Source organism: Daphnia pulicaria, chromosome 7 (assembly GCF_021234035.1).
Source record: "Daphnia pulicaria isolate SC F1-1A chromosome 7, SC_F0-13Bv2, whole genome shotgun sequence".
NCBI lineage: Eukaryota > Metazoa > Arthropoda > Branchiopoda > Diplostraca > Daphniidae > Daphnia > Daphnia pulicaria.
The window spans coordinates 6264503-6287947 of NC_060919.1; the positions used below are offsets into that span (position 1 = coordinate 6264503).

Here is a 23445-nt window from a genome sequence, read left to right on the forward strand (position 1 = left end):
ACTCATCCACACAGCATCGCAAAATATCAACGTAAGGAACTTATGATTTAGGTTAAGCTTACGATTTGTATGTTCTAAAACGCATCATGGACGAGAAAATGGCCATCCAAACTTGCCCGGGGTAAATGCACCACGACAATGTTGAGTTATTAAACGACGTAATGTTGAGTTATTAAACGATGAAATGTTGAGTTATTAAACGATGAAATGTTGAGTTATTGAATGACGAAAGTTCCGGGTTGAAAGAATTGACCGCCAGCATCGAATAAAAACATCCGTAGTAGAGAGCCGGAAGAAACAGAAAACTGGCGGAACATATTTCCAACGTAGAAAGCTGAATGCCGATGGTCCCCCTTCTTGATTTGACAGAACTATTGGTAACGAGAGCGTTATTATGTTTTGGTCAAATGTATCACTTGTAAACAACAACTCACATCAAAAGAAGGCTTTGAAGAATGCAATAAGCCTCCAGAAGTTGTTACGAAAAAAAAAAAAACATCTATCGCTTAACACCGCCCAGTGTTATTTCTTTTCGGTCGCCTTGAAACCACAAAAGAACAGTCATGAGGCACAAGCCACAAGTTTGATTTCTAATCAAGAAGCGACAGCAATCGCGGACCCGCCATTAGCAAAGTTGGACATCGAAAAGACCTGTTAGAAACAAGACGAAATTTGTGCATTCGTTACGGTGTGTTATATTTGAATTGGAATACTTTGAATTGAGTTCAGAAGGATGCTGGCTACTTCGTCGACTCGCTCCAGTGCAATTCGGCCGGGGAGCTGTGGATCGTCCTTCTGCTTTCCTCGAGTGTTGGATGACGCCAGGCTCGATTAACTGACCAGGGCACGCTGTCCATACTATTCTTTCCTAGTTTTCAAGATCATATTTACTGTTTTATTAGGTAGTTATTGATAATATGATTTAGTTTTCAGTTGCTCACACGCAATTTAGCAACGCTGAAAACAAGAAGATCAATATTATTCAGAAAACAGAAGATCTTACCGAAAAACAAGGCACGCCTTTTTGATTGTCGACCGTAAGTCAAAAGAAAAAGGCCAAGATAGAGTCGAGCTTAAATGACATTGATTACTTGACAGGCATAACCTCACGTGGGGCTACGTAGCTGCTGCTTAGATAAAGACGAAAATGATCGTTAATTTCAAACGAACTCTCGAAATTGTAAGCTTCTACTATTTACCAGGGTCATGAAGATATGTCGTGAAGACCGTCTAGAGAATTCTCGTAAATCGTACTCGTTCTTATTTTGTTCCACCGACTCCCAAGCTGTTATAAGTAACTTCAAGGTCGACAGCATACTGATCGCGAGCATGATATAATCCAGTCCTGAATCTCTGTTCCTTTGAGATGTCCTCACTGAATCATTGTCCCGAAAAGGGAAAAACAATAAAAACAAAACAAAAAAACAAGGCATTAAATTTTAGGGATAGAAAATAATGATTAAAAATAATAATAAATAGTGTTACTTGATTGGATATCATTTCCTAAATCGAGTTTTGTTCACTCCAACTGGGGAGTCTTTCGTGGGATGTAAGAGCAGTCCTTTCATGTGAAGGTATGATGGGTATAACATGTTGCTTGAAATGATTAGAAGTAATATGACCTAATTTGAAAAAACAAAACAAATCAGTTTCAAGTGTAACAATGTATGCAATGAATAATTTACTGGCAGAAGCAAAAGACGTCACATCCTCCAAGGCAAACTCGACAGTTAACTTCTTGATCAAGTCAAGTGCTTCAGTTGGAAAGCATAACTATGTTAAATCATGTAAATTTAGTTATCAGTTAGTTATACCGTTATCACGATTCACGAACATACACGATAACACGACACAGCCATACTTGACACTTTCAATGAAGGCATGAATCTTTCCACCAATAGTTTCCACCATTTCGCTTGTGGAAACGATTATCAATCGATATCAATACGTACATTTTGGAAAAAATCGATACATTCCGTTACGCCAATTGAAACCGCTAGATGGCGCCACCCAGGTGTATATTATTCAAGTGATTTGTAAAATAAATAGCACTAGTCGAGTGCTATTATTTTAGGGGGTCATTTGGCGTTCCGTAAAAACACACCTCGACTACGAGGGACGGCGGCGGCGGCGATCTAAATTTTCGTTCCAGAAATTAAATAAAATCGAATTCGTTTCGTTCCAGAAAACTTGTCCAAAAAATCAAATGACAAAATAACACCAAATGAAGACAAATGAACAACGTTATTCACATTTTTTTTTAGTTTCAGGCTATAATTGGCAATTAATATTAATCAGGATGTTGTGACTTTGTCGCTCCTTCGGCGATCCCAGTGCCCTGTAGGGAGCCCACAAAGGCTCCAAGTACTCGCCTAGTGAAAACATAGGCTCTTCATATAAATAAATGTTAAGGGGGGCCAGTGTGTGTATTTTATTTAGATTTGTGCTCGTTGAATAGAATTCATAGAGGGGCCCAAGAATAAGATGGACGAACAAGTCGTATAAAAGTCGCGAGATCGTGTGAGAGAAAAAACTCACAGCCCCCCCCCTTAACTTTAGACGACGCACTACAAAAAAAAATAAGAAGAAGAACCTCAAAATAATGGAATGGTTCGTGCAAAAATTCTAAATCTTATACTTATCTCCAACTATTTTCGCCTCTCCGAAGCTTTTTTTGCCGTTTTCATTACAAATTAAAACATTGATTTCCCCAGTATCAACAATATAAATGTCTGCAATCAACAATGTAGTACATGGTTGTCTCTATTATGGTAGTCTCTATTTAAAAACAAAACAAAAACAACTATTTTCAGACTCCATTTGATTGAAATTAACAATCAATCGTCATTAACTTGTAGAGGGCGTCTAAGACGACAACATACACCGTAGATTATTTATTTATTATTGAATAACTCTGTTTTTTCCATCAAATCTTCAAAAATTAATCGTTGAAGTGGCCACTTACGGCTCCCCCAGTGTAGCACTGTTAATAATACCTCACATTTTTCGAGACATACAGTCCTCGGAAACCGGGCACCTGGAAACGTATATTATAATCTACGAAAATCGAGACGTGTTTTCCGTCTCGCAAATCGCCAAATCGTGAGTAATAATCGTCCATTCTCACATAAAAGATTAGACTTCGATAGGAATTGAACTCGGGTCTCCGGCATCCCAGTCGGATGCTGATCCGCTGTGCCATTTCTATATGTTGTAATTGACAGTACCTTTTTGATATATTTAAGGCTGTTTTTTTAACTAGACAAAAGGATGGGAAAAGTAGGAAACAAAAATTGAGAATGTACATTTTTGGTCGAGACGTGCTATTGAAAATCGAAGGTTATAACTACCGAAACGGAGAACCTACCGATTTTAGAGACCCAGTAACATTTTTCGTTAATATCGTGTACCCAAATACGAGACCATTTCTTAACAGTGAGTCCTCGCAGCCGGGAACGTTTCTTGGAAATTCACAAGCGCATAGAGCATAGTAAAAGATGGTACCAGCAGTGGGGCAATCCTGATTTCATTTTGGAATTTCAAATAACTTTTTAATCAACTGATAAAGGAAAGAAAAATGGAAGAAAAAAAAAATACCAACCTGAAGATAAGCCATTCCATTAGAGCAATAGTAAAAGTATTTTGTGCATGCGAGATCAGGATATGGATAAATTCCATTTTCCTTATTCCTGATAATTAAAAGTTAGCAATTCTATTTAATTAAAAACAATGTGATGACGTCATTTGATTGACTTACTTGCAACTAAAACAACTCAAACCATTAGGATCTTCCGTCGTTGTTGACGTGGTGGTACTGGTAGTCGTAGAAGGCTTCTCTCTTGGCGGGATTCCAGTTTGATTGCAAATCCAATCGACGTAGTTGCTGACGCGGGCGTAAAGATTGGGTTTAGCTGAACTCTGGCAGGTGGTGGTCTTATCTCCGAACCAGGCAACACCAATGACGAACCATTCCTGTTCGTCTTCTCGGTAATTATTCATTGGTCCGCCATCATCTCCCTGTCATCCTCAAAAAAGATAAAATACGAGCTCCAACGGAATTTTTCGAATTTGGCATTACGTAACAATAGCGACGTCCTTGCGATCCATCGCCGCAGATAATTTTTTCATCTGAAAAGGACCCGACTCCGGCATTCTGTTGACAGATGTCGTATGATATGACTGTAGTGTTGACCTGGCGGAGGGTGGGACTCAATCCGCTGTCAGCTGCGCAATTTTGATGTTTGATTTTTATTTTAAAAGAGAATGAAAACCAAGTTAATTACGAGTGCTAAAGAAATTTCCCCATCCAGTCAAGACAACTGAATCGCCAACTTGGTTAGGGTCGTCAGAGTAAGGTAATCTTGCTGGTTGGATCCATTCTTTTTAAAAAATAGAAAAAAAAATGTTGATGTAAAATTACTGACTTCTCCAAGTATTACGCTTACGGTTTAGTGGAATGTCTTCCGGTAATTTGATGAGTGCAATGTCGTCCTCGACTTTTTCAATGTACCAGCCAGGATAATTAATCGATTGGGCGTCTGCCCCCTCCAAAATATATGTTACTTGGTGTTGGTCGCTGCTACCAGGACCAACGTTATGGGCTCCAAAAGTGATGGCCACTTTGACGGCTCTGAATGTCAAGAAAAACGCCTTTTTATTTACATTCAAATATGTACAAAAATTGTATCAAATACGCATAAGTGCAGTGAGCGGCCGTTAAGATCCAGCGGTTGCTGATGATTGTTCCACCGCAATGGGCAATGTATCCGTTCCAGTAACTCACTTCCAGATACGCCATGAAGGGAAATTCGTTGGGAGTCGTTTCCTCACCGCCGACGATCCTCTCCTCATGAATGGACTTTTGCGATCCAATGTGATATCCTTTTTTCAAATTCATTTTTCTTTAGATTAAATTTGAAGAGCTGCAATTGAATAACACTTGTTTTTTACCTGATTGGACTGGTAGTTGGTACTTTGAAGGATGACTATTCAAGATCGAACTGAGCTGGAACGCAGGGCATTGCGTAACCTTGCTGCTGCTAAAAGCCTCGTTAATCGCCGAGACGAGGAAAAAAGTGACGAGAAGAGCGACTCGTTGACCCGACATGTTGCGTCCCGTTTCTACTCTGAGCTCGCACTGGATTTAATAATGCCAATACACTGCTCATTTATATCATTTATCATCATGTGGTCATTGACTGGTGGCCATAGTTATTCAGAAAGCAGCTCCCACGAAATATAAAACCTGTCAAAAAGGTTAGATAAAAGCACAAAACTGTTTCAAATCGTTTCAAATACTTTCAAACCTATAGCAAAAAACCAAACGGCGAGATCGTCAATTTCTCTCCCAGTTTAGTTGCCTCAGGGATTAACATTCTCCGGTAATGTCATAGCCTAAAGATAGAAAATTAAATATTTCTACGCCTTCATTAATGAAGAAAGTTTGTTTTCCGTCGCTTCTGTCTGTAGACCGAGAGCAAACAGAGGTCGGCCGTCTTCATCCGTTAACATCCAGATTTCAAAAAATCTGTTTTGTCATGCAAGATATTTTGACTTTACCGGCTTTTCTTCTTGTAGTTATCAACTGGAAGCTCAATTATTAATATATCTGTAAAGGTTGGGAAAATGTGAAGTCACCGACAAAGGGATACACTTGGCAGCCGCTATCAATTCCAACTTGCGACAAGCTGATAGACAATAAAGTTATCACGTCATTTGAGAACAAATGTTTGGTACATGATGGTAATATATTTCAAATACGGTTTCCTCATTTTTTAAAGACACTTTTATCAGTTTTCAGCTATTTCAATAACACAGTTCGGTTACATAAAAGTACGTATGATTACTGCATCAAGTTTGAGCAAGAGTTTTAGTCAGTTTTAGTTAAAATTTCTTTTTTTTTTCAAGTCAATCGTAAATGAATTAAAAAAAGAACTTTCACTTCACTTCATCATAACATCCCGCCACGTTGGATGGATAGACATAATCGCAGAGACGCAGACTAACTCGTTAAAAACCGTTCCAGCATCCGGACATATCTATTTAAAGGCAAAATTCAACCATTATTCAAAGAAAACAATCAAAACTCCTGGTAAAATTGAGGAATCCAAATTTTTTGCAGATGGATTTTGGCGGGGATCTTTGAAACTTGGAACGGAATGTATTCCTGTTTTGTGAACTTTGGATCCCTTCGATCCCATTTCATTTTTTTTTTTTTTTTTTGCTGAAAATGTTCCATACAATGACGCATAGTCGCATAGCCCGGCTAAATAAAATCGGATCGCAATGCATAAATAATATTTCGCGGGGTCATTCGTTTCGATACAATCATTTTTCAACAAATGATTTTTGGCGGAACCAATTTTTTGGTTTCGTTTAAGAAAAATAAGAAATTGCAAGGGTTTTAAGACTTAATTTTCACCGGTTTGGGGTTGCTCTGCTTCTTCCGTGACATATATAAAGAGTCTCTTGCTGATGCTGCACGAGTTTCCCGAAAATGTGGATTTTTGAAAACGATTTTAAATTAATTTAACCACATATTTATTTGAGATTTTATTTAGGCCTAGATTTGTATTCAATGGAAAATCCGACAAACGGCAACCATTCTTCCGGGTGATCAGCTAGATCATCTCCGGTTTCAAGACATGTTAATTATTTGCGTGAGTAGTTGTGTTAACTCCCTTTCAGAGAGCGCCTCAACTTGCTCTGGAGCCAATTTTTCTTCTTTGTTATAGCCGACAGGACTAAAGTGTCTCGGGTGTTCAACAGTTCCTGGTTTTCTTTTTGCAAGAGTTCAATTGCCTGGCGTGATTGAATCGCCTCTTTTTCTAATTGAGATATTTGTAATGCCAACTTTGATTCGGTGTTTGGGTGATCAATGATGGATTTTTCACAACTATAAGACTCTGCAGTTAAAACTTCCTTGAGGAGGCTGTTTTCCTCTTCGATGCAGTGCACTTCCGATATCTTGAACGAAAAGGTGTCTTATTCCTGGATCTTCATCTCTGCTCTCAAGTCTTCAATTTCTTTTCCAAATTGGGATGCGGTTAATTCAAATTTCGAAGAAGATTCGAGGTAAAATTTCTCGTCTTTCTTGAGCTGGTCGATTTGGAACTGGCACGATGATAGCTTCCTTTTTAATTGGACTATGGTGGATTGAAGATTATCCGTTGCAGCTTCGTGCTGTTCTGCCAAATCATCCTCAATTCTAGTTGACAATTTAAGAGATTCAATTTTCTCCAACATTCTTTCGTTTACCGCTCCTAATTGACTCAATGCCCTTTTCAAGCCGTAATTTTCTGCATTGATCTGCAGTTCGATGGAATGCCAATCATTTTTTTCGTGTGATAACACTTTCGTTCAAAGCGACTATCTCCTTCTCAGGTTCTTCTTTTTCTCGCTGCTGGACTGCAGCATTCTTTTTGAACTCTTCAAAGTCTACTTCCAACAGGTGTTTTCGAGCGATTTCTTCCTCAGCTAACTCAAGATCGGCCTTGAGTTGAAGGATATCCGTAGCTTGCTTATCGATGACATTTTGCGCTTGTTTCAGATCAGTGCAAAAGGCCACTTGGATTTCTTCTTTTATTTTGTAGTTTGTTTCGAGAGAAAAACCCAATTCTTCGGGATCCTCATCAATCTGATTCATTTTGCTATCTTCAGGAAGATTCATTCGGAATTCTGATGCCGGAAACGAGTTTCCCAATGGCTCAGCAGGTTGGTTTTCTGTTTCAAGGAGTTCGGTGTTAATCATTGAATCAATCGTTCGGTAATTTCGCTTATTCATGACCATAGACCACAAGGAAGTCTGTTTCGAAAAACTACAGAAATTCAATTTCCTACCAAAATAAACTGTCCTGAAAAATTATTCCACAAAATTAATTTTAAAAATCAATGTTGTTCGATATTTGAATTTTCCAGTGATATACATTTATTAGCAACAGCTGTATGTGATGGTGCTTGACGGTTGCAATAATCGGTAACAACAATTTGTATATTTTGTAAAGACCGAACAATAATTTAGTGCATTAGGATTTGGCTTCCACCAAAAATGCTATAAGTTGAAAATGGTGGCGGTTTTTAACAGACATTGACTCTAAGATATTAGATATATTTAGGATACATGTGAACCCCAAAATATGCGCAGACAATTATTCTGTCTGAGTATAGTGCTTTTATATGGGGGTATGTGAAAAAATAAAAGAGTATATAATGTGCGTGCTTGTTATATATAATTTTCATCGCATATAGAGATGAACTGAAATTGAATTATGCATGAAAAGTTGGTTAACAGGAGTGAACCACTCTTTTATTGAGAGATGATGAAATAAGCTTGATAATTACTTCACCGCAAAAGCATAACACGGACAATCCGAGTCCAAAGGCCAGGACGACAAAGGCTCCGCTTAAACCAGCAAGTGTCACTCGCTGTTTGTTGGAGGCCACATCACGCATTGGATTCAGACAATGGGACGCATCGACCATATCTCGTTTGAACCATAAATCTAACAATCCAGCTTGGTGAGCCTTTAACAATCTGCTTGAAAATTTAAAATAAGAATGACGCTAATTTTTTTTAGAAATTCAAATGCTTTTCATTTAAAGATAACTTGCCCTCGGTTATAATGTTCAACGTCCATATTCTTTGCAATTGCCAGGCCAGACGAATGTTCAAGGAAAAGTTCCTTTGCCATTGTAAAATCGCATTTGCCAGTTTTCTTCAAATTCAAGCCGATGATTGACTTCACGGTTCTAACTTCCTGTATAGAAGACACAATATCTTATGTTTAATTATTCAACAATTGTGTAATATGCTTATTTCTTATATATCGATATAAGTTTTACTTGGACATAAGCGCTGGATCCTTTTCGTACTCGCTCCAAACATTCCTCGGTAACGTTGCAACGTAAGTCTGGTTCCTTTCTTAGCTGATCTCCCAAATATTTGAAAGTACCTTCGTCTGCATTCTGTCCGCAAAATAAAGAATTAAGGTCATTTAATTATGTTAAGGTTGATTTCTTAATATAGGCCTGTAGGCTATAGTTCTTTAACTGACCGAAAAAACACGATCTGGTACCCATCCTCGGTTGAGAGTGATTTTGAATTGTGGGTTTTTGGGTATGTCGTGAACGGATCGAATTAACGGCTTGTAATAAGGTGACGTTACAAATGAGGTGAGGACGCTACTGTAGGCCGTCACCAGAACGAAACAAGCGACGCACCAAGTGCCGGCCAGAACGCGAATGGTCAACTTTTGATCGCGGCTCGTTCCACCTTGAGCTTGCAGACCTGTAAAGACGCGGAACAATATGCAAATTAAGGTGTAATAAGAATGTGAATTCCTAGACAGTCTCTTTTACATTACCCTGAGATAAAATAACTCCAAAGGAATACTGAAAGGCTCGGCCAATATCTTCAAAAAGTTTGCCTAAATGAGCTTGATTGTTCCTCCTTTCTGAATTCTTCATGAATTCAGCAATGAAATGGCTGATGCCGTATAGACAGAGACTAGTTGCCGTCATCGAGGCCACCAAAAAGATCCAGATCTGTATAAGACACGTTTGAACATTAGCATTTGATAATACACACATCTCTGCATAAATTGGAGTTAAACCTGTCCCTGGAATGGCTTCCAAACAGCATTGACGTCCACTTCTGAACTCGGCATCGGAATGAGAAGAGCAAATTTAGTGCTGATAACAAGCGGATAAGGGAAGTTGAGTTTCTGGAAACGGCTGTGTGTCACAGCGATCGGTCCAAATATTATTTCGGCTTTCTAAAAATGAAGAAAAGAGAAAACACTTTCTGTTGAGCATTGTATAGAGATACAATAACTATCATCAACAACTATCAGCATTCAATTTTCCATTCAATTTTAATTTTTTTATGAAGGCCAAATCGACTGTTATACCTATTATAGGCTACGTGCACACAAACTACAGGATATTTATCGTTTATTACCCCTTCAACGATATAGCTCATAAGACCTTTTCCGGCAGCGTTATCCTCGACGGTGAGTATGTTGTCTGGTATAATTTCGAATCTGCAATAAATGTATATGCCTTTTTAAATTATGGAATCGTGAGGTTATATCGCTCAATGAATATTGCATACAACATGCAAGCAATCCAAAATTTAAATAGGAAAACACTTGATGGAAAACTTACTTGACATTCATGGTGCGAGAGAACCATTGAAGAACTGGAGCGATAACTCCTCCAAGTTTGATGATATGGTTACTGGAGTTTCTTACAACATCAAAAAACGGAGGAATCTGAAGCAGTGGCACAAATATGTATATACATTATACAATTGCGACAAGAACAATTTAAAAAAATATGTTTATAATAATATCTGATGATTAGTATAAGCTCACATGAAGCATTACGACGCGGAGCAATGTTTTGTTATCGGTACCATAACCTCCTCGTAAATTGTTGCCTTGGATTTCGAAATCGTCAACATAATAAGTTGTACAATCGTAAATTCGAGTCAGCATTAGCAGAATAATCGCAGATTTCAATGCGGATGATGCCATGGTGAACGGGATACGCGGGGTTCACGAAATCACGAATCTTTTACCTAAAATATCGTGATTAGTTTAGTACCTTATAAAATAACAAATAAAACGTTATTGAAAGTAGAAATATAGAACGAATCAAAAGGTTCTGATATTAATACTTGGATTATTTTCTTTCAAGTGAATGTGCCAAATAAGTTGTTTCTGGGTGGCTGTTTTCAAACGAGCGCAGAGCGTAACTATAACAGAAAAAACAAGTTCGATTCTCTTATAAGTACTTTCCGATTAAGAGAGAGAGATAGAGCAGAAAAGTTTTGGCTAGTCTGTGTCTCATGTCTAGTTTTGACAAGAGATTGAACAGGCATCTCGTCAATAGAAGACAAAGACAGTTGGCCATACATCACAAAGGAGTGGCATATAAGTATATCTGCTTTGTAACGAAAAAGAAATGATCCTGAGAGAAATTAAAAAAAAAAAATAAAGCCAATCATCCGCATCCGATATCTTGAACGAAAAGGTGTCTTCCTGGATCTTCATCTCTGCTCTCAAGTTTTCAATTTATTTTCCGAGTTGGGATGCTGTTAATTCAAATTTCGAAGAAGATTCGCGGTAAAATGTCTCTTCTTTTTTGAGCTGGTCGATTTGGAACTGGCACGATGATAGCTTCGTTTTTGATTGGACTATGGTGGGTTCAAGATTATCCCTTGTAGCTTCGTGCTGTTCTACCAAATCATTCGCACTTCTAGCTGACAATTTAAGGGATTTATTTTTCTCCAACATTCTTTCGTTTACCGCTCCTAATTGACTCAATGCCCTTTTCAAGCCGTTATTGTCTGCATTGATCTGTAGTTCGATGGAACGCTAATCCTTTTTTCGTGTGATAACACTTTCTTTCCAAGCGACTATCAAAGAAATCAATGTAAATTAATATGCAAGTTAATGTTCAATATTGGCCTACGTGTAATTGAATTTATTCGACATCCAAGAAATTAAGTTATAGTTCACACCAGTGAACGTGCCATTCGGACCTCGGATCAAATTGTCGTAGGGAGGTTGCTCTTAAGTTATTCATTGTTAAACTTAAAGTTCGCAGAAATTTTTGTTTCCGCTCTGGTTCTTAAAAATGTCGCCGCATACAGATGGCGTTTTTACGAAACGTGAAACGAAACGCCACCTGTATGCGGCGGCTTTTTTATGAACCATAGCGGCAAATAATTTTTTTCTGCGAACTTTCTCAATAGAGTTGGCTAACGTCCGAAGTTGCCAGTTCGTTGGACGTTGACGATTGGTCAAAATCCATTCGTTCAAGTCGAACTGGCAACTTCGGACGTTAGCCAACTCTATAGGGTCTTTGCATGAAATTTCGATTTCTTTTTAACATACTTCATGAGAATCAGTTTTTCACGCTGATTCTCATGGTATTTTTTATTTTTTTTTTAAATCAACCGAAATGTGTGTATTTTTAATTCAAAGTTCGAATAAGCTCCTCCCATTTCAAAACGGGGTCTCAGCCATTTTTTGGGGGCGGAGCTTAATTTCTGATCAATTTGCAGACGACGCTCACCAAAATCACCCTTTTCGTATTGCCTACGGCTGAATACAACCCTCTTTCGCCCTTAGGGCCTTAAGGGGAAATACGTTAAGGGTGATTTTCGTTAGCGTCGTCTACAAATTGATCAGAAATTAGGCACCGCCCATCAAAAGTCTAATGGTCATCAACCCCGAACCATGCGAATGGCAGCCTGGGTTGATGACCATTAGACCATCATTGTTATATTATTGGAAGGGGAAAAATGGGTATGATGGTAGCTCGCTATGTATTAGCCAAGACTCATGTAATGCAACATGTGACCGCATGATATAATTGTATTGTTACTATAGTAATAAGTGTTACTTTAACTTAATCTAAACATGAAGTGCGACGTGGGGTGGCGGGGCGAAGCCTCCGCCACACCTAAGTCGCACCACTCATAATATTGACAGATCCCTACTAACACGGCCCATCCTCTTTATGTAAGATGTAGATAAATATGGGATGGATAGATCCAGGTCGCAATTGTGGGGCGGTAGTATAGCGTAGGTATAAATTTATTCGGATCTAGGATGGGATCAAATAAAGAATATTCATCGTAGATCCATAAGCGTATATTCATTAACATACTGATTGTACATCAAAGTAATATACTCGGGGGTATGATTTTGTTGTGATACCATTTGGTACATACACAGAATGTGCATCACAGTATAACCATATTAGGTACACAGTGGACGAAAAAGGTAAAAAATATCTCAATTTCCATTACTCCCAAACGTTTGTTCCTAAATTGTACGAACAGTTGGTCAAATGGTTAGAGAGGTGAGCTACGGAATTGAAGGTCAGTAGTTCAAGTCTCGGGGTAGACTTTTATCTTTTAATCTCTGACAGAAATCATATCCAAAGATGGATGTTATTAAAGGATACTGTGTATACACAAACCGGTATATTCAAGGGACATACAAATGGTACGTGCGGGGAAGGGGAAATAAGGATAAACATGAAGCATCCCATGGATATGCTGTTTGTATCTCCCTTATCCTTGGGAGTACGCTTCAGTCATATCCATGGTACATCGCTGTGTTAGTAGGGATTATTAGTCAATTAGTTAATAAGAATCAAATCATTTAAGAGAATAAAGGGAAACAGAATTTTCCAAACATAATAGTATGTATACTATTTAATTTCTACTATTTAACCTTGATTTTCTGTCTCTTTAACGTTTAAAAAGATTCCCGAAGGACATTCCCGAAGGAATCTTGTTAAATATTTTTCAAAACGACTTTTAAATTTAGGAAAATTGATATCTTAACTAATTGTGTACAAAAGATCAAAATTTTAGGACAACTACATGACTAGGTATAATGAGTTTACGGAGGGACTATCCGCCATAAGGTCCCTTGTAAACACCTTTTGGTGATTTTATAAAATTTGAGGTATAGTCCCTCACAGTATATTTATTTATTAAAGCTAGAACATAAAAAATGGGAACTATGATCAATAAAAAGACGGGGAACATTTATTAGCTGTCAAAAATAAATTATTTTTATTTCTTATCACAATTCTAATACATTTTCTAATTTTTACATTTTGTTTTCTATTTTTTTATAGTAAAAATTATTATTTCTGGGAAGGGTTTTTAAAACAAATATAAAATTAGAGTAATAACAAAGCTCATGAAAAACATTTCGTGTTGCAATTTGTTCCCGGTTGTTGCAACCCCCCTTTTTTCATATCTTGACTCCACTAATACTCACATCTAAAGCGAGGAACGTCAATAGTCGACCGTTTAAATCAAGCTCAGTTGAGAAAGAGAAATCAACGCTCATTATTAAAATAAGCGTCACTAAAACAATTGACGCGAATCGTTTTGTCTTGTAGATATACGCAATTTGCATTTTGATCAGCTATCTTATCGACCAAAAAACAATGAGGAAAACAACATAAGGGCTAGATGAATTCGGCAGGTTGTGTCAACTCTGAGCCGATCTGAAATATTACAGGTTAAACTGGTTGAGAGCCTTAAATATTACTTACGTAAATTTTCCGTTGTATAAAAGCAAAATTTTCCAAACCTCGTTTTATATACCCAAGAGGGAATTGTTTTTGTTGCTGGTTGCTAATACAGGATGTGTGCAACGTACGTGTTGCTATTGCACTCACTGCCATAGCAACTGGACATCACATTATTAAGAAAGAAAACTATTCATCATTGTGTGATAAATAAGTATGAGATTTTACTTCATATGTGGTCCATATGCTTGAAATTTTCTCTTCCTTTGATGCAATATGCATATCTGCATATAGGGCTTGATAGCATATGGGCTGATTTTGAAAACCTTGTTTGTATTCAATAGAATAATTACAGGTTTAAATATTTGCTGTCCTACTTTTGGTTGTGTTTTCTAGGTATCCTTGGCAACTGGAGCGGTTTATATGCTGATATCATTGCGATGAAAAGAAGAATATATTCTCCGAACGGCTGTCATATTGGTGACTACGTATTTATATCTACGTGACTACGTTACTTATTTTGATTGAATTCTTCATTTATCAAAATATATTTTAATGGAGTTACAATGCATACATATCGTTTGGAACCCGTCACAGTTCTGAAGGAATGAACTTCATCAAGGCGAAAAATCCTATATGTTCATCACAAGTTAGTAAGACGGTAAATTGTACAAAGATAGTTTTTCCTTCTTTATGCTCATCACAGTACATTGGCCCAACCTGGGGGGGGGGGTCAACTACTTATGTAGCGTTGAGACTAAAAATGTTGGCCAGGTGCCCAGTGCTCCAGAATGAGTGATACAAAATAACTGAGCTACTTTGGCGAGTCACTTTATTAAAGAAACACAAACTGTTTCAAACAACCTTTCTTGATTATAACATATGCATATTCAAAAAATTCATATTTAAAAAAATATTAAAAAAAAACGCGAGGAATTCAGCCGAATCTCTATCGCATTAATATTTATATTAATATTAATAAAAACAATACAATTTGCAACTACTTGCATTTTTATCAAATTATGCATCAAAATAATACCTCTGTTGGGTTTGAATTGGGTTTCAGGGCATAATACAATGATTGGTAGCAGTAGGCTGTAGTATACGAATTCCGTGTCACACCTTCTCCACTAACTGGAACAGCCCGGATTTGAGAACCTCTGTTACCTCTTCTCGATCCGGTTCCGCTACCGGTGAAACGGCCTCTTCCAGGTTTGGCATTGACCAAAGTGGAAGATCGATTGGTATTACACGATATAGATGAAAAAATATTAGCCGGTAATGGAGGTTGTTGATTTGGTGGATCATCTTCGTCCAACTCCCTACTAAAACGGCCCATCCAATTTATGTAAGATGTAGGTTAATACGGGATGAATACATCCAGGTCGCAATTGGGGGGCGGTAGTATAGCGTAGGTATAAATTTATTTGGATCTAGAATGGGATGAAATAAAGAATATTCATCGTAGATCCACCAGCGTATATTCATTAATATACTGATTGTACGTCAAAGTAATATACCCGGGGGTATGATTTTGTTGTGATACCATTTGGTACATACACAGAATGTGCATCACAGTATAACCATATAAGGTACACAGTGGACGAAAAAGCTAAAGAATATCTCTATTTCCACTACACACAAACATTTGTTCCTCAAATGTATGAACAGTTGGTCAAATGGTTAGAGAGATGAGCTACGGAATTGAAGGTCAGTAGTTCAAGTCTCGGGGTAGACTTTTATCTTTTAATTTCTGACAGAAATCATATCCAAAGATGGATGTTATTTAAGGATACTGTGTATACACAAACCGGTATATTCAAGGGACATACAAATGGTACGTGCGGGGAAGGGGAAATAAGGATCAACATGAAGCATTCCATGGATATGCTGTTTGTATCTCCCTTATCCTTGGGAGTACGCTGCAGTCATATCCATGGTACATCGCTGTGTTAGTAGGGCTGTCCTGCGCTTGCATAAAATAGTTACTCAAATTAATACACTTAAAAACAATTCATTGACTAAATTACTGGCCTACCTCGACTCAAAAGTTGCATGTTGCAAAGTTGTTTTCGACCTCCATTACTTTGCTTATTGGCGTCAGAAGCAGCTGCCTCCGTCCTTCACAGCAGCGGTAGAATACTTAATTTCAAGTATGTTAGTAGGTTAAAAGTACTGAATTTGTCAAGTAGGGCTTTTTTCATACTTAATTTGGAAAATTTCCTACTTGAAATATTTTTTAACGTACTTACAACTCATTTTCATACTTGCAAGCACTATCTTTTTTAAATATCAAGTAGTTTAGGGAGTTGTAAGTATGTTCAACTATTTGTAAGTATTGTAAATTTGTAAGTATTTTGGACGAACATACTTACACCTATTTTTCATACTTATTTTCGTCGTATACATACTTAAATTCCTAATAACATACTTGTACTTTGTACTTGTACTTTTGCTCACTTTTGAAATTTGATTGAGCCCCATATCGATTAGCCTATATATATCGAATACTGGATTCAACTTGTTAGTCGACGAGGCTAGTGATCCCACGTCCATTGAAGATGTGGTTGTTGCTAGTAGTAACACAACTGATGACGTCAGGGCTGGTCTTGAACAATCATCAGCTGAAGATAGGCATGATTTTGATCACGAACAACAACCCCAACATTCTGGCCAGCAAAATTTGGTTCCTGCTCATCGTGAAATTGAATCCCTCCTTTTCACTCCTGGTGCTGCGTTTATAATGAATTTGAATGGGAGGCTGGCTTGCTACTTATATTGCGAAAAAGATATTTCCTGACCTACGAGGCCCTGCTCATTTGTGTCTCAGTCCATCCATGAGCATTATTCAAGCCATTGTTCAGGTAGAACTCTAGAATACATGTAAACTACTTGTTTAAGGAATCTAACTCCTTTTTTCATTAATTGTAGGAAAAACTTGCTGCCCTTTTTATATCTACTGAAGGAACTGGTAGTACCGAGTTTAAAGCAGGTTTCCTGCGAATCATTTTTGTTAAAAAAATGAATAAGGGAACATGCTCGCCGCTTTAGGAGAGCAAATTGAATATGATGTTTGGACATAAAAATCTCTAAGTCCTCAACCCCCTCGTTGATTAATAACGGTTATTTAATTAATTAAATTATATCTAAAATGGAACATCAGTTCAGCATCTGACTGTGATGCGGGAGACCCGTGTTCGATATCTACAGAAGGCTTTTCTTTTATTCCAGTAACTATGTTGGAGGCACATACTTACATGCTTACTCGTTACTTAGAAATATAAGTATGAAAAAACTATGTAAGTATGTTAAGCTCGTAAGTAGTTTCGTCTTGTAAGTAATCCTGGCCCACTGGAAGTATGTTAAGGTAAGTATTCTACCGCTGCTGTGTTGTTGCGGCCAAATAACCAGAAGTTTTGCCGTAAATTGTTTCCACACGTTTCCTCTTGCGTTTGTGAGAATCCGCTGATTCCCAATAAACGGAGCAAGAGCGATCCAAATTCCCACGGCCTTCAACCGAAGGTTAACCTTGTAAAACCTTGAAAATCCAAGTTTACCCTTCTTCACACCTTAAACCCACCGAGATTTCTACCTTACTTGACCTTGTTACGTTCATATAAATATTTGCCTCTGCGATACGATGAACCAGTCTTGTTCTTGCATTCGGGGTTAAAACCTCTGCTCGGGTGTTGCTCCGGCAGTGTGAAGTATCCTACTGGTAGCCGCTGCGTGTATGTGTCGTGTGTGAACGCTTGAATAAAAACTTGATCGTGACGTGGCGGTGCGTTGCAGTTATTTTCTTCCGTTCCCCGGATCGATTGGCCGCTTATCCGCCGCTACCCGTAGAAACGACTCTACGTCCCCCAGCAGACCCCACGTCCATCATGGCGGTTACGCCTCGAGTGTAACTATGTTTTCATTATCGTTGCTTATTATTATCGGTGTCATTTGATTAGTCAGCTGAGGCCAAGAGTATCGAAGCGGCTTCACATTTGGTGGCAGCGGTCACGAACCTTTTAACCCTCTGTAACGTTTGAAGGAAATTTTGTATTTTAAGGATTACAGTCGGGAAATTGTTCCGGCTCTAGACTTTGTTTTCCGTCATGATCGCTCATGGCGTCCGGGGGTAAACAAAAACCAGTATGGGAGAAGCTTTTAGAGAGTGCTAGAAGGGCCGCTACGAAAATATCACCAAAAAATAGGTCAATCGAGAAGGCAAACCACCCCTGGTTATCGTTTGGCGTCACAAGGGGAATCACACAATCTCCTAAGCAGCCAGCCCCTCCCGCCTCCGTTATTGTCCCGTCTGCCCCCTCACTTCAGGAAGCGGCTGCTTCTTTAGTTCCAAGTGGACAAGAAACAAGTCTCATTCAGGCAGAAATTGTGGTTTTCAAGTAGGACGGAGAATAGAGCAGGAAAGAGAAGACGAACTACAGGCGACACGTTGGGAAAACGCAACTTTGCTGTGTCTTGATCCTTCCGTTCTGCCAGCTGAGATCACAGGAAATAGACATTTTTATAACACATACGCTGACTTACATTGGAACGCGTTCCGCGGAATGAAATTGTACATGAAATAATTTTTTTGCGCTACCTTAATAAGCAAACGGAATTAGCGTACTGTAAAGGTCGACACAACGGAATCATTGTGTCACCAATACGAAGAACTTAAATACTATGAGGCGACTTTACTCACAATGTCAAAGTGAAGTGTCTAAGACCAACGGGAATAATTAAGGCTAAACGATGTATTAATAACGGACAGATCATACAATAAGGTGAACTAATAATATTTAATAGTGAGACGATAAATAAGTGAGACAATACTACTTGTATGGAGAAAATGTGGTAGCGGGCTGAGCGGTTAGGCTTGTCGAGAAACGGCAAGTTTCGAGGTACAGTTGGAAATGGCACTTAGCTTAAATAACAGGCACTGAGCACAAGGGAAAAATATAACTAATACAATACCAAAAAGGAGAGTGCGACTGGAACACAATGGTAGTGTGAATGCCGTGGGAGAATGCAGTCCAGAATAACATTTACATACAGTTTTTATACTAATTCTGGCTGCACGGTTAGCATAGGCCTAGAGAGGAAGTATAGGGAGCAGACATGTTTAGGCCTAGAGAGGATAGTATAGGGAAACGTGAGCAGACACGTTAAAACATGGTCAGAGCGGAGACGGACGAAAAGGGGGTTTGTTATTGAAAAGCGTTGAAGGAAAAAGGAAAATATATTTATATAGTGTCATAAAAGATAAAAGTACGCCTAAAGTTAATATAGCAAAAAGGGAAAGGGGATAGTAAAAAGGGAAAGGGATGGGCGAGTTGTCGGCAGAGATGGTGCGAGTTGGCGGCAGATTCAAATGGTAGCAGCCTCCTCTGGTATGAGACGGAGTATAGCGGAAGCGACATCTAGTAGTCGACGTTAGAGATTGTCTTGTAGAAAGGGAAAGTAACAAGGGAAAGGGATGTGACGAGTTGGCGGCAGATTCAAATGGTAGCAGCCTCCTCTGGTATGAGATGGAGCATAGCGGAAGCGACATCTAGTAGTCGACGTTAGAGATTGTCTTGTAGAAAGGGTAAGTAACAGAAAAACGGGAGTCGACCGAGCGTTCTGTTACATCGCTCCCGGCCCTATGAGATTACGTCACGGAATCTAAACAGCAGACGGATCGTATTCGGAATGATTCTGATCATCATCCAAATAGTAAGATCCTTTGAAGTGGTCAAATTTTTCTCTTAAATATTGCAGCAGTTTCGAGGCTCCGCAACAATTTGTAGCTATGCAAATGGCCACGCCAAAAATAAGGGCCAAATTAGAGTGTCGATAGGAAGGAAGAGACGGAAGTTCACAAAAGCTGTGTTGGATTTTTCAATTGCCGTAACAATGATGTTGGATGCACCAATGGTAGTATCTTGTGTAGATCCTTTTGCAGAATGTTCGTTGATTGAGGCCGTCAGGTCGGCTATGATATTCGAAGAAAGTAACATCAGTATAGCGAAAAGCGTCTGCCAAATCACGTTGAGGAACGACGAGAGAAGTCTCAACTGGCTCCCGAGTATTATTGCGGGAGGCGTGGAGACGATCATTAAAATTCACGGTCCCGCTAGTCCAATAGCAAGGAGTGAAATTTGTCAGTTCCCATCTGGTCTGGCTGACAGTAAAATTTTTGAAGCGAGGCTGTGCGCCACAAATAGTGATTTCAGTAGTAAAGTTGACAGGAATGGGTGTGCACTGAATAGCTGACACATCCGGTGCTGTTGGCACTACTTGCACATGTTTGATGTGATGTTGTTCTTCAAATGATGCGAATTAAATCGTTTTCTTTGATGAACAGTTAATAATGATGAGGAGCAACATGATTTGGGATTAATGGAATACGCGTTTAACATATGCAGCGTAATTGTAAGTAAGAGAATTTTAAGTATAGGAATAAGTAATAATAAATAAGTAAGTTAAAAATAGTAAGAGGAAGGGAAAAAAGAGAGGCGGCGAAAAAGAGAGGCGACAAAAAGGGACATATTTTATCATAGGAAAGAGTGGAAGGTATAATTGACACTATATTGAGGACCCATGGCTGTTTCCTTTCCCCCAAAAATGTTTTACCCAAAATACGGAGGAGAAAAATAGAGAAGGTAGAAAGGCGAGGTGTCTGGGGAGTTGGACATTTTTTCCGCCAGCTTATCGGTGGAAGGGAGGGCGAAGAGAGTAAACAATAGAACGATTGGACATATCGAATTCAGTTGCTTTTTAGCTTTCGATGAGCGAAGGAGTGTGTCAAGAGAAGTTGGGGAAGAAGAGATGCATATAGATATCGACCCGAAAGAAGAGAGAAAATAAAATATTTATAAGTTCATTAAGTGTGAAAGTGTTATGTGAATGTATGTGATTGAGTGGATAGTTCTAGGGGTTTTTTTTGTTTTGATTTGTTTCGTTTGTTGTTGACATACATTGTTATACATTTAATTGTAAAATTTTGATTTTGATTTGATTGATTTGATTGGCAAGTATGCATTAATTTTTTTATTGTTGTTTGCTATTTTTTTCAGTATTTTGATTATTCTTTTTTCTTAAATCATTTTTTTTTCTACTATTTTTGTTTTTTGTTTTATTCTGTTTTTTATTTATTTTTCAAAAGAGAATTAACGAAGTTAGAAGGGAGAGTATTTCTTAAAGCGGGAGACCCTAGCTCTATTTCATTATAAGTTTCATTTCCGAATTGATGAGGATTTGCAATTTTATCATTTGAAATTTGGTGAATCTCATTTGACTTGTTCGTCAACAATTGCACTTCCTTATCAATGATAAAATAATACTCAGAGAAGTTACAAGTTAAGTCTACACCAAAGTGAATAAATTTAGATCAGTCCAAATGAAAAGAGGGGGGAAATCAAATTGCTTGAGCACGTAGCTTGAAATCTCAGATCACTTAGATCTTATTTAAACATTTGATTTAATAAAAGAGAGGGGGGGGGGGGAATTGTACCTACGAAGAAGAAAAGTAGCCAGGTTGCATTAAACACAAAGAAAATTATAGCACTTAGCTTATTTGAATTCCCCTAAGCACTTAGCAAAGACGAAACAACAACTGCAAATGGCACATAGCGCATGCAGAAAAAAAAATGTGTTTAAAACTAATTTTAGCACATAGCTAGTGGTTTAACACGAAAATATCTAGCACATAAAAGTAGCAGAAGATTTTCTTAACTTATTTAGCACATAGCTTTGTAAGTTAATTTCACAAATTAAAATATTGAAGCACTTAGCAACTGAGTTATAATTTACTGGCTTAGCACATAGCAAAAACCCAGTAATGGATTGTTTCTTTTGGTTTTTTTTTTGTAATTCTGTTGGTTAATTTGTATCTCTGATTTTTAGAAATTATTTAATTTTTTTTTCTTCAATTATTCATATTTTGGTGTCTTTTTTATATGTGTGTGTGTTTTTTTTGGTTCAATCAGTTATTTTTTTTGTGTTAGTTATGCCACTACATGCATATTCTTTCAGGACAGTCTTTGATTTTATGACCCCGTTGACGACAAGAATAACAAAGTCGCCTTTCACTACCGAATTGTGGCGGAAAAGGGTGATCCACTGGTTGAAGCTGTATATTAGGTTGATTGGGCGGCTGCTGAATAGCCTGAGGGAATGTGCGGGGGGGCTGCGGAAACTGCGGAACAGGGGGCTGAAGGGAAAAGTCTAACAGTGGAAAACTTGGATTTGGATAATGGGAAGGCTGACTGTCAAAAAGGTATGTTTCCCTTCCGACGGGTTGTTGAAATCTAGCGTTTTGCCATTGTTTATTAAAATTATTTCTGGGAGCGGAGGTTTGATGATTTTGCTGATTAGATTGCCCAACGCTATTCTGATTAAGAGAAATATTTGTTTCCATGTTTGCTTGCGTTAGGCCTCGAAGGTCAATGATCGATTCAGTTAATCGGTCCAATCGATTATCAAAATTTGAATTTTGGACCGAATTATTATATACATTTGCCTCCGCAGGCTTATTTCCCATTTTAAGACTGGTTGCAATGGCACAAATTGTTTCGTTTTATTTTTCTATTGCCTGAACTATGAGAGAATCTTTCTGATCGTTAGCTGCTACTGCGTTGACAAATACTTTTTGGTCTTTGCTGTGCTGGTCTAACTGTACTCTTTTCGCATATTTCTGAGTTACTGCTACAAGTTCCTCAAAAGAAAAGACTTTTTTGTAACGTACAATATGTTGTAGCTCATGCTCTAGGCCTTGCAAAAATTTCTGACGGAGAAAACGTAGCTGAGTCGCTTTTTCTTCCGCTGACTCAAGTTTGTTTGAAGGATAAGCGCGCTGATATATTGTTTTTAAACGAAACGCGTAGTTTAAAATATTTTCTTTAGGCTTTCTTTGTATTTCATCGAATTTAGTCTGATAATAGTCGGAATCTTCGTCGCCATGAAAGTTTTCTTGGAAATAGGATTTTATACTACTATATTCTTGGGTGCCACTTTCCATTATATTCTGTAATAGGTCGTATGCTTCTCCTGACATTTTAGTCGATAGCATATTGACTATATCTGCGTTATTCCAATTTGACATTGCGACTACGTTGTCAAATAATTTAATCCAGCGATCAAAACGAACAGCTGGACTTCCAGTATAATTTTGAATCTGATTCAACATGGTCATAGCTCCTCTTCCTTTATGAGTATCCGAAAAATTTTGGCTTGGTCTATTGGGACTACTAGCTTTTTTGGGAGAAGGGCTTCTTATTGAAGAAGAATTATTATTGCCTTTTGGTTTGAGGCTTTTAATAGTGTCACGAGATGGCTGATATTCAACGAAGAAGGTTGATTCGTCGGTATCTGATGATTGTGTGTCAGACTCTCTTGGTCTATAAT

General features: G+C 38.1%; 2 protein-coding genes and 1 long non-coding RNA gene across 5 annotated transcripts in view; 1 reads left to right on the top strand and 2 right to left on the bottom strand.

The window, feature by feature from the left end:
* Nucleotides 1-23445, top strand: part of LOC124351155 (neuropeptide-like protein 32) — a 58918-nt gene that overhangs the window by 13505 nt on the left and 21968 nt on the right. The window lies entirely within an intron of this gene.
* LOC124351157 lies at nucleotides 190-1888 on the bottom strand. 2 transcript variants are annotated; one of them, XR_006921409.1, is made up of 8 exons: nucleotides 1815-1888; nucleotides 1686-1734; nucleotides 1486-1622; nucleotides 1200-1375; nucleotides 1004-1130; nucleotides 714-868; nucleotides 435-651; nucleotides 190-371 (listed from the first exon to the last, which is right to left on the bottom strand). It is a non-coding gene; the product is annotated as an uncharacterized LOC124351157 (long non-coding RNA). The 2 variants fall into 2 exon arrangements; XR_006921408.1 differs by having other exon boundaries at nucleotides 1004-1127; nucleotides 1815-1869.
* Nucleotides 2748-5138, bottom strand: LOC124351150 (chymotrypsin BI-like). Its single transcript, XM_046801912.1, has 9 exons — nucleotides 4951-5138; nucleotides 4695-4881; nucleotides 4446-4630; nucleotides 4284-4379; nucleotides 4079-4224; nucleotides 3758-4017; nucleotides 3602-3689; nucleotides 3441-3520; nucleotides 2748-2981 (listed from the first exon to the last, which is right to left on the bottom strand). The coding sequence occupies exons 1-9, from the start codon at nucleotides 5105-5107 to the stop codon at nucleotides 2942-2944; spliced, it is 1239 nt and encodes a 412-aa protein (XP_046657868.1). The 5' UTR covers nucleotides 5108-5138; the 3' UTR covers nucleotides 2748-2941.

Bases quoted from the DNA above. Each gene is read 5' to 3' on its own strand.
- LOC124351150 (XM_046801912.1), bottom strand. From the start codon at position 5,107: ATGTCGGGTCAACGAGTCGCTCTTCTCGTCACTTTTTTCCTCGTCTCG. The intron at 3,521-3,601 runs GTTGGTATTTTT...AAATGAAATCAG, and splicing joins ATGGAATGGCTTATCTTCAG to GATTGCCCCACTGCTGGTAC. The intron at 2,982-3,440 runs CTCACTGTTAAG...TTATTAACAGTG, and splicing joins AACGTTCCCGGCTGCGAGGA to CTACACTGGGGGAGCCGTAA.